Source organism: Trichomonas vaginalis, chromosome II, assembly GCF_026262505.1.
Source record: "Trichomonas vaginalis G3 chromosome II, whole genome shotgun sequence".
Classification (NCBI taxonomy): domain Eukaryota; phylum Parabasalia; order Trichomonadida; family Trichomonadidae; genus Trichomonas; species Trichomonas vaginalis.
The window spans coordinates 1,192,798-1,203,702 of record NC_067204.1 but is presented as its reverse complement, the minus strand read 5'-3'; the positions used below and the strand labels follow the sequence as shown (position 1 = coordinate 1,203,702).

The 10,905-nt window shown below is 28.5% G+C and overlaps 2 protein-coding genes across 2 annotated transcripts, besides 5 other annotated features; both read left to right on the top strand.

The window, feature by feature from the left end:
- Positions 1 to 776: part of a mobile genetic element that runs on past the window's edge.
- Positions 777 to 1,577: 801 nt separating this feature from the next.
- Positions 1,578 to 1,615: a mobile genetic element.
- A 1,177-nt stretch (positions 1,616 to 2,792) lies between these two features.
- Positions 2,793 to 2,829: a mobile genetic element.
- A 2,333-nt stretch (positions 2,830 to 5,162) lies between these two features.
- Positions 5,163 to 7,136: a mobile genetic element.
- A 414-nt stretch (positions 7,137 to 7,550) lies between these two features.
- Positions 7,551 to 8,207, top strand: TVAGG3_0465180 (uncharacterized protein; the record flags this gene model as incomplete). The annotated part of the gene is made up of 1 exon (XM_001283497.2): positions 7,551 to 8,207. The coding sequence occupies one exon, from the start codon at positions 7,551 to 7,553 to the stop codon at positions 8,205 to 8,207; it is 657 nt and encodes a 218-aa protein (XP_001283498.2).
- A 1,613-nt stretch (positions 8,208 to 9,820) lies between these two features.
- TVAGG3_0465170 (uncharacterized protein) lies at positions 9,821 to 10,264 on the top strand (the record flags this gene model as incomplete). Its single annotated transcript, XM_051235235.1, has 1 exon — positions 9,821 to 10,264. One exon carries the CDS (start codon positions 9,821 to 9,823, stop codon positions 10,262 to 10,264), a length of 444 nt encoding a protein of 147 aa, XP_051093059.1.
- Positions 10,264 to 10,905: part of a mobile genetic element that runs on past the window's edge.

Sequence of the window (10,905 nt, the reverse complement as noted above, 5' to 3'; positions counted from 1 at the left end):
CGTCGCATTTCAAAGATTGCGACCCAAATTTTGGCGATTTCTAGTAGAGATGGAGTATTTTGAGTCACTGACCTATATGCAGTGGCTCAAAGGGCTCCATCTCTACTTTGAAGCAAGGAAACTTTCCTCGAAATTTTGATAATTTGAAGAAAGTTTTCAAGCAATTAACAAAGGATTACTCGCTATGAGGTAAAAATTCTAGATTTTCACCTCATAGCGAGAGCTTCCCTTTCATTGCTTGAAAACTTTCCCCAGCTTCAAAATTGGGGAAAGGGCTGTAAAGTCGACTCCGATACCAGCAGGTACCAGAGTATTTAAAAGAGAAGCCCTCGTACGAGTTTCTATGAAGACCTTCTCATTCAAGAAGATCTTAATAGAAAATCGTACGAGGGCATTGGAAACTCGCGTCTGGTACATGTTGGTACCAGAGTGTTTGAGATTTGAAGACTCTGGTACTAACATGTACCAGAATTTATGATGAATTTAAGATGGACCATTATAAAATGGTAGCGGTTTGCTTCAAAAAATTTTAGATGAGATTTGCATAGATATAGATTATATGATTTATACATATGAAAAATAATATATAAAAATATAATTTTGAGATAATTATGTAAATAATATTATAAATATTTGAATTTGAGGTATAATTTTATAGTAAAATATATTATAAAGAGTATTTATATAAATATTGTAAAATAATATAAGTAATAAAAATTGAGACCCCCTCCCTGTTTTTGATGTTTTGTCACTTTTTCGGTAATTCTTATTGTTTCCTTTATTTCTCACCGACATTATACATTTTGTTCAGAAGTAAATCTCCGAATACAGTTGCAACAATCAAAATTTCACAAAGTTTTTCTTATGATACATACAGTGCTTATGATAAGGACAAGCTCGAATATCTTTGCAACCAATCAATTTCTTTTGGATCCCAGCCAAAATACAAAATATTCGGAATTCAAAAGTTATTAATTGGCAGAAATCAAACAAAACTTAATTTTTATAAGGAACAATACGTAGTATTTACTGATTATCGCAACATTTCCGGAGAAGCAAGAACTTCAGAAGTATCTTTAGAAATTCTTGGAAATACACAATATTCAGCAATTTATTTCGCTCACACAGGTACAATTACATTAGAATCCTCCAGTGACGAACCTATTCCATGTAATTTTGTTGTTTTTTAATTTGAATTATTATGATTGCACTTCGATTATCACAAATGTAAGGTCTAATTACAAATTCACTTCTCAGGACACAGCTCATACATGTGTTGTTACTGCTTTCACAAATGGAACAGTTCATTTCGAAGATGGTGATATTTATGATGTCTATGGAAAAATAAATAGAGCTAATATTATTGTTGAAAAACCTTTTCTAACAATAACTAATTCTAAACACGATTACTTATTTTTTTATCATGCTGGCGACAAATATAATACATCATATTTAATCAAAGGAAATAATTCAACTCATAGATCTCTTATCATTTTTGATAATTCGTATCATGAAATAAATTCATCAGAACCAGTTGAACAAAAATCAGATGATCATAATTATTCTGATGATGATAGTGTTGTAAACAGAAATTCATCAAAAGTGACACCTCAGAAAAGCTAAAATATTGAATTTTTGGAACTTTTGATAGAGCACGTTTTTAAATATTAATTAAAGTAAATGTATATTTTGTAAAGATTCTTTTTAATAAAAAAATAAAATTTTGAAGAAGAACACAAAATCTTCTGAAAATAATATCACATAAACTCATATTATTTTCTAATATATAACTATTTTATATAAAAATCAAATTCAATGATCTTAAAAGCGAAGGATAAACCTCAAAATTTACGAATATAATGAGTGGGAATATAATGCTTATCTATCATAAAACCATATGAAATATCAATTTTTGCTTTACGCCTAATTTTTGACGACAATTAGCAAAAAATGTTAAATGTTAACACTCAGTCCATTTGAATATGAAAAATAAAATTGACTTTGATTAAATGTTTTTATTTATCATGCAATTCTTCTTGCGACCAAAGATTTGAATAAAATTTCAAAAAATAAGATAGCTGAAAAAATAATATACGGTAGTGTTTACTAATAGATGAATAGTATATAAATTCTATTAAAATGGATTTGATCCAAAAAAATATAAAACCAAAAATAATTGTTATAATTTAAATGAAGAAGTAATTTAAAACGATTTTATTTATGATCAAATTTTATATATTTTTTTGGATGAAATCCATTTTAATAGAATTTATATACTATTCATCTATTAGTAAACACTACCGTATATTATTTTTTCAGCTATCTTATTTTTTGAAATTTTATTCAAATCTTTGGTCGCAAGAAGAATTGCATGATAAATAAAAACATTTAATCAAAGTCAATTTTATTTTTCATATTCAAATGGACTGAGTGTTAACATTTAACATTTTTTGCTAATTGTCGTCAAAAATTAGGCGTAAAGCAAAAATTGATATTTCATATGGTTTTATGATAGATAAGCATTATATTCCCACTCATTATATTCGTAAATTTTGAGGTTTATCCTTCGCTTTTAAGATCATTGAATTTGATTTTTATATAAAATAGTTATATATTAGAAAATAATATGAGTTTATGTGATATTATTTTTCAGAAGATTTCATTCTATATGCCTATGAAAAGTACTCTCAAAACTAACTTTTTCCTAATTATAATTAAATCTAGAATATTGTATTATGCTTAGTATTATTTCATTTTTCTCATTCAATTTAGAATTTACAAATGTCAAAAAATTGAGAGCTGTCACTTTTGATGAATTTCTGTTTATTACAATAGTGATGAAGGACTAAGTGAAGGTGCTGTTTTGGAAATTATTATTGGAGCAGCAGTTGGAGCAGGTCTCATTGCTGTCGCTGCTTACTTATGTTATAGACACAGAAAATTCAGAGCTGAAAATCCAATTAATCAAAGCCTTGTTGATAAAACCGAAAAAGATTTACCTTTAGAAGAAACGAACAGCAATCCATATCCTAATGAATATAAAGCACCAGCATATAATCCAAAGCAAGAACAATCAAATACTTATTTCGAGAATCCTTATGAATAACTATTTTTTTATATATTGTTTATGAACGAATCTTTAAAGATTTATAATGTTTTTTTTATTACAATTCTTATTACTCCCATAAGATTGAGCGTGTGAAAATAAGTTTATAACAACATTATCAACATTTTAGGCATCTCAATTATTAAGAAACATAAAGTATTTAGTAATATTGAATCAAATTTTATTATATAGGATGGGAGATAATTTTAATTGATAACAATAAGACTATCATTACCATCAAGCATTGCAATTCCTCTTTTATGTCTTAAAAAAAAAGAAAAAAGAGAGGAAACACAATCAATAATTCATGAACATTTCATTGATAATAGAAGTTGTCTATTAGAAGAAGTATCTAATAAATCCGAACCATTACCTTTAGAAGAGGTTCAAATAAATCCATATTTAATCGAAACAAAAGAAATACCAAATTATTCACAAAAATCGAAATCATTATTCGATAATCCTTATGAATAATTCGTGTCAGCTTTCATATGCTTTTATTGACTTTTCTTTTTATTCTGTAATTAAAATTTAATTGACAAAATTTATGCTTTAAACTGCGAATCAAAAGGCGGACCTATCAATTTTTGAATAGTTTACATTTCTAATGCTAACGGTGCCTTCACTGAGAGCGAGAGAAAATTATTAAATATTAGAGCTCAAATAAGCTTCACGTGCAATAGGTAGCAAATCAACTTCTATTTATGCTTAAATTTCTGGTTTGAAGCTTGTATTAAATTTCGAAATCTTAAATTTTGAAGTTAGACCCGAAAAAATCGTATCAGTTCATCCTATATTTATATCTGTTTTATGATCCTTTGTTGTTATATCGAATTAGAGCAAATAGCTTGTGCGGTCCAAAAGGTGTACCTGGCAGAAATCGACTTTTTGAGAGAAACTCATATAATTAATTGTATGACTTCTCTCAAAAAGTTGAAGGTAGGTACGCCTTTTGACTCGCAGTTTATATCCAAGAACATCAAATTAATTGAAACATGTTTACTAAGATAATATTGTCTCTTCTTGGTGGTAATATAGTTTCAACATCAAACAAACTAAATATAAAATTATGTATTTTGAGATTTGGACTTTACAAGGAATTCTCAATAGCAAAATGTTGTATTTCTGAAGCATTAATTTTTACAAATCCATGGTTATTCGCACACGTATTAATTTCAATCACTCATAATCCTTTTCTAATCCAATTTCTCTTTTTTGGATAGTAGCTTAGATGCATAAGGCAATTACGACCTTCTTCATTTTTGTTCTTGAGGACTGATTCATGAAATATTGACCCATTCTGATACAAAAATTTTGGATCCACTTTTATTTTATTTTTAAAATTTTAAAAATAATACATTAAAAGGATTATCCAATAAACTAAAATGATTTGACAATCTGACTGTGTAAAATATTCAAAATTCATTCTGAATAGATCCGCTTTCAAATTAAAATCATTGTGAATGTCCTGGTTTTACTATACAATCACCAATGGTATAATTAACAGAACAGGAGATTATTTAATTGACATTGGTTCATATGGTCAAGATATTACTTTTTCATTTGCAGATAACAAATCATTTAGTTATTATTTTATTCTACAAGATACATATATGAGCGATTACTTGCGTATTAACTATGAATCATGCACAAGCAAAATATGGAAAATCACAGAGCCAACTTTTAATTTTAAATCAACAAACACGTATTATAATTATAAAGTAAGATTTTGTGTAGTTTCTTTTCCAAATTACTGCGATTCCATAGAATTTCTATCCGAATCGAACGATCTAGCTTTCAATTATTCAAATAAAAAATATGAAATCAATAAGAATTACTGCTCAGTTTACTTAGATCCAACAGATGTTAGATTGAACATAAGCACATCTTCGGATGATTACGATTTTAATTATTCTTATTATCAACCAACATTTCAATACAAAGTTATAAATTACACAACAGACCATCTTTATTTCTCACCGACATTATACATTTTGTTCAGAAGTAAATCTCCGAATACAGTTGCAACAATCAAAATTTCACAAAGTTTTTCTTAGAGTATATAAGAATTTCCGAAAAAGTGACACCCAAAAAGTGACACTTTCAATAGGGAGTAACAGTTAAAAAGTGACAATTTAAAATTCACAATAAATAAAAATAATAAATTTTTTAGTCTATTAAATTATTCTTTTCTTTGAAATCCTCCAAAAATTCTTCGAAATGTTCTAAAATATAATCTGGAGAATTATAACAAAATTCATTAATTTCTAACATATACGTATCTAACAATTCATTTGGAATTTCAAACGATCTTAAATATGTAATTGAATTTTGTATCTTCTCATTTATTTGAGAAAGTTTTTCTTCAGCATTTTCCAATAAAAATCTTAATGGATTCAAATTGGCTTCTTGATTCTGAACAAAATTTAATACTTGGTATAAACGTGATTGAACTTCTCTTTTCAATTTTGTTTTATAATCTGTCAATCGAGGCTCGCGAATTCTAATTGAAGGAATAAAACCTGTTTGAAGTAAATCGTTTTTAATACGATAAAAGTAATTGGGTGCAACTTCTTCTAAAAGATTTTTGACAAAAACATCAATTCTTTGATTTTTAACGCAGCCAAAATCGTGATATTTTATCTTTTTAAATAAAGATTCAGAAACGTTATTCACAACGGTTAATTCATTTGGTCTGGCAGCGGCTATCCACATCATAGCCAACAATTCCTTATACAAAATTCAAAAACTTTGGTGCAATCAGTTCTGATTGCACCCAAGTTTTTGAACTTTCTTGAGGGAATTAAAGGGTGAGAGATTTATAGTCTATCTATATATCTCCCACCCTCTAATTCCCTCCCTGACAGCGGGAAACTTTGTCTGAATGTTAAACTATTCAGACAAAGTTTCCCACTGTTTGCGAAGGAATTGTTGGCTATGATGTACTGATTCATGATCAGTACAACATAGCCAACAATTCCCTATATAAAGTTCAAAAACTTGGGTGCAATCAGAACTGATTGCACCCAAGTTTTTGAACTTTCTTGAGGGAATGGAAGAGTAAGAGGTATACATTATGAATATATACCTCTTACCCTTCCATTCCCTCTCTGACAGCGGGAAACTTTGTCTGAATGTTAAACTATTCAGACAAAGTTTCCCGCTGTCAGCGAAAGAATTGTTCCATCTGGTGCATAGAGTGTGAATCTATGCACCAAATGGAGCAAGTCCCTCGCGAAATTGCCCAAACTTGCGTCGCATTTCAAAGATTGCGACCCAAATTTTGGCGATTTCTAGTAGAGATGGAGTATTTTGAGTCACTGACCTATATGCAGTGGCTCAAAGGGCTCCATCTCTACTTTGAAGCAAGGAAACTTTCCTCGAAATTTTGATAATTTGAAGAAAGTTTTCAAGCAATTAACAAAGGATTACTCGCTATGAGGTAAAAATTCTAGATTTTCACCTCATAGCGAGAGCTTCCCTTTCATTGCTTGAAAACTTTCCCCAGCTTCAAAATTGGGGAAAGGGCTGTAAAGTCGACTCCGATACCAGCAGGTACCAGAGTATTTAAAAGAGAAGCCCTCGTACGAGTTTCTATGAAGACCTTCTCATTCAAGAAGATCTTAATAGAAAATCGTACGAGGGCATTGGAAACTCGCGTCTGGTACATGTTGGTACCAGAGTGTTTGAGATTTGAAGACTCTGGTACTAACATGTACCAGAATTTATGATGAATTTAAGATGGACCATTATAAAATGGTAGCGGTTTGCTTCAAAAAATTTTAAGATGAGATTTGCATAGATATAGATTATATGATTTATACATATGAAAAATAATATATAAAAATATAATTTTGAGATAATTATGTAAATAATATTATAAATATTTGAATTTGAGGTATAATTTTATAGTAAAATATATTATAAAGAGTATTTATATAAATATTGTAAAATAATATAAGTAATAAAAATTGAGACCCCCTCCCTGTTTTTGATGTTTTGTCACTTTTTCGGTAATTCTTATTGTTTCCTTTATTTCTCACCGACATTATACATTTTGTTCAGAAGTAAATCTCCGAATACAGTTGCAACAATCAAAATTTCACAAAGTTTTTCTTATGATACATACAGTGCTTATGATAAGGACAAGCTCGAATATCTTTGCAACCAATCAATTTCTTTTGGATCCCAGCCAAAATACAAAATATTCGGAATTCAAAAGTTATTAATTGGCAGAAATCAAACAAAACTTAATTTTTATAAGGAACAATACGTAGTATTTACTGATTATCGCAACATTTCCGGAGAAGCAAGAACTTCAGAAGTATCTTTAGAAATTCTTGGAAATACACAATATTCAGCAATTTATTTCGCTCACACAGGTACAATTACATTAGAATCCTCCAGTGACGAACCTATTCCATGTAATTTTGTTGTTTTTAATTTGAATTATTATGATTGCACTTCGATTATCACAAATGTAAGGTCTAATTACAAATTCACTTCTCAGGACACAGCTCATACATGTGTTGTTACTGCTTTCACAAATGGAACAGTTCATTTCGAAGATGGTGATATTTATGATGTCTATGGAAAAATAAATAGAGCTAATATTATTGTTGAAAAACCTTTTCTAACAATAACTAATTCTAAACACGATTACTTATTTTTTTATCATGCTGGCGACAAATATAATACATCATATTTAATCAAAGGAAATAATTCAACTCATAGATCTCTTATCATTTTTGATAATTCGTATCATGAAATAAATTCATCAGAACCAGTTGAACAAAAATCAGATGATCATAATTATTCTGATGATGATAGTGATGAAGGACTAAGTGAAGGTGCTGTTTTGGAAATTATTATTGGAGCAGCAGTTGGAGCAGGTCTCATTGCTGTCGCTGCTTACTTATGTTATAGACACAGAAAATTCAGAGCTGAAAATCCAATTAATCAAAGCCTTGTTGATAAAACCGAAAAAGATTTACCTTTAGAAGAAACGAACAGCAATCCATATCCTAATGAATATAAAGCACCAGCATATAATCCAAAGCAAGAACAATCAAATACTTATTTCGAGAATCCTTATGAATAACTATTTTTTTATATATTGTTTATGAACGAATCTTTAAAGATTTATAATGTTTTTTTTATTACAATTCTTATTACTCCCATAAGATTGAGCGTGTGAAAATAAGTTTATAACAACATTATCAACATTTTAGGCATCTCAATTATTAAGAAACATAAAGTATTTAGTAATATTGAATCAAATTTTATTATATAGGATGGGAGATAATTTTAATTGATAACAATAAGACTATCATTACCATCAAGCATTGCAATTCCTCTTTTATGTCTTAAAAAAAAAGAAAAAAGAGAGGAAACACAATCAATAATTCATGAACATTTCATTGATAATAGAAGTTGTCTATTAGAAGAAGTATCTAATAAATCCGAACCATTACCTTTAGAAGAGGTTCAAATAAATCCATATTTAATCGAAACAAAAGAAATACCAAATTATTCACAAAAATCGAAATCATTATTCGATAATCCTTATGAATAATTCGTGTCAGCTTTCATATGCTTTTATTGACTTTTCTTTTTATTCTGTAATTAAAATTTAATTGACAAAATTTATGCTTTAAACTGCGAATCAAAAGGCGGACCTATCAATTTTTGAATAGTTTACATTTCTAATGCTAACGGTGCCTTCACTGAGAGCGAGAGAAAATTATTAAATATTAGAGCTCAAATAAGCTTCACGTGCAATAGGTAGCAAATCAACTTCTATTTATGCTTAAATTTCTGGTTTGAAGCTTGTATTAAATTTCGAAATCTTAAATTTTGAAGTTAGACCCGAAAAAATCGTATCAGTTCATCCTATATTTATATCTGTTTTATGATCCTTTGTTGTTATATCGAATTAGAGCAAATAGCTTGTGCGGTCCAAAAGGTGTACCTGGCAGAAATCGACTTTTTGAGAGAAACTCATATAATTAATTGTATGACTTCTCTCAAAAAGTTGAAGGTAGGTACGCCTTTTGACTCGCAGTTTATATCCAAGAACATCAAATTAATTGAAACATGTTTACTAAGATAATATTGTCTCTTCTTGGTGGTAATATAGTTTCAACATCAAACAAACTAAATATAAAATTATGTATTTTGAGATTTGGACTTTACAAGGAATTCTCAATAGCAAAATGTTGTATTTCTGAAGCATTAATTTTTACAAATCCATGGTTATTCGCACACGTATTAATTTCAATCACTCATAATCCTTTTCTAATCCAATTTCTCTTTTTTGGATAGTAGCTTAGATGCATAAGGCAATTACGACCTTCTTCATTTTTGTTCTTGAGGACTGATTCATGAAATATTGACCCATTCTGATACAAAAATTTTGGATCCACTTTTATTTTATTTTTAAAATTTTAAAAATAATACATTAAAAGGATTATCCAATAAACTAAAATGATTTGACAATCTGACTGTGTAAAATATTCAAAATTCATTCTGAATAGATCCGCTTTCAAATTAAAATCATTGTGAATGTCCTGGTTTTACTATACAATCACCAATGGTATAATTAACAGAACAGGAGATTATTTAATTGACATTGGTTCATATGGTCAAGATATTACTTTTTCATTTGCAGATAACAAATCATTTAGTTATTATTTTATTCTACAAGATACATATATGAGCGATTACTTGCGTATTAACTATGAATCATGCACAAGCAAAATATGGAAAATCACAGAGCCAACTTTTAATTTTAAATCAACAAACACGTATTATAATTATAAAGTAAGATTTTGTGTAGTTTCTTTTCCAAATTACTGCGATTCCATAGAATTTCTATCCGAATCGAACGATCTAGCTTTCAATTATTCAAATAAAAAATATGAAATCAATAAGAATTACTGCTCAGTTTACTTAGATCCAACAGATGTTAGATTGAACATAAGCACATCTTCGGATGATTACGATTTTAATTATTCTTATTATCAACCAACATTTCAATACAAAGTTATAAATTACACAACAGACCATCTTTATTTCTCACCGACATTATACATTTTGTTCAGAAGTAAATCTCCGAATACAGTTGCAACAATCAAAATTTCACAAAGTTTTTCTTAGAGTATATAAGAATTTCCGAAAAAGTGACACCCAAAAAGTGACACTTTCAATAGGGAGTAACAGTTAAAAAGTGACAATTTAAAATTCACAATAAATAAAAATAATAAATTTTTTAGTCTATTAAATTATTCTTTTCTTTGAAATCCTCCAAAAATTCTTCGAAATGTTCTAAAATATAATCTGGAGAATTATAACAAAATTCATTAATTTCTAACATATACGTATCTAACAATTCATTTGGAATTTCAAACGATCTTAAATATGTAATTGAATTTTGTATCTTCTCATTTATTTGAGAAAGTTTTTCTTCAGCATTTTCCAATAAAAATCTTAATGGATTCAAATTGGCTTCTTGATTCTGAACAAAATTTAATACTTGGTATAAACGTGATTGAACTTCTCTTTTCAATTTTGTTTTATAATCTGTCAATCGAGGCTCGCGAATTCTAATTGAAGGAATAAAACCTGTTTGAAGTAAATCGTTTTTAATACGATAAAAGTAATTGGGTGCAACTTCTTCTAAAAGATTTTTGACAAAAACATCAATTCTTTGATTTTTAACGCAGCCAAAATCGTGATATTTTATCTTTTTAAATAAAGATTCAGAAACGTTATTCACAACGGTTAATTCATTTGGTCTG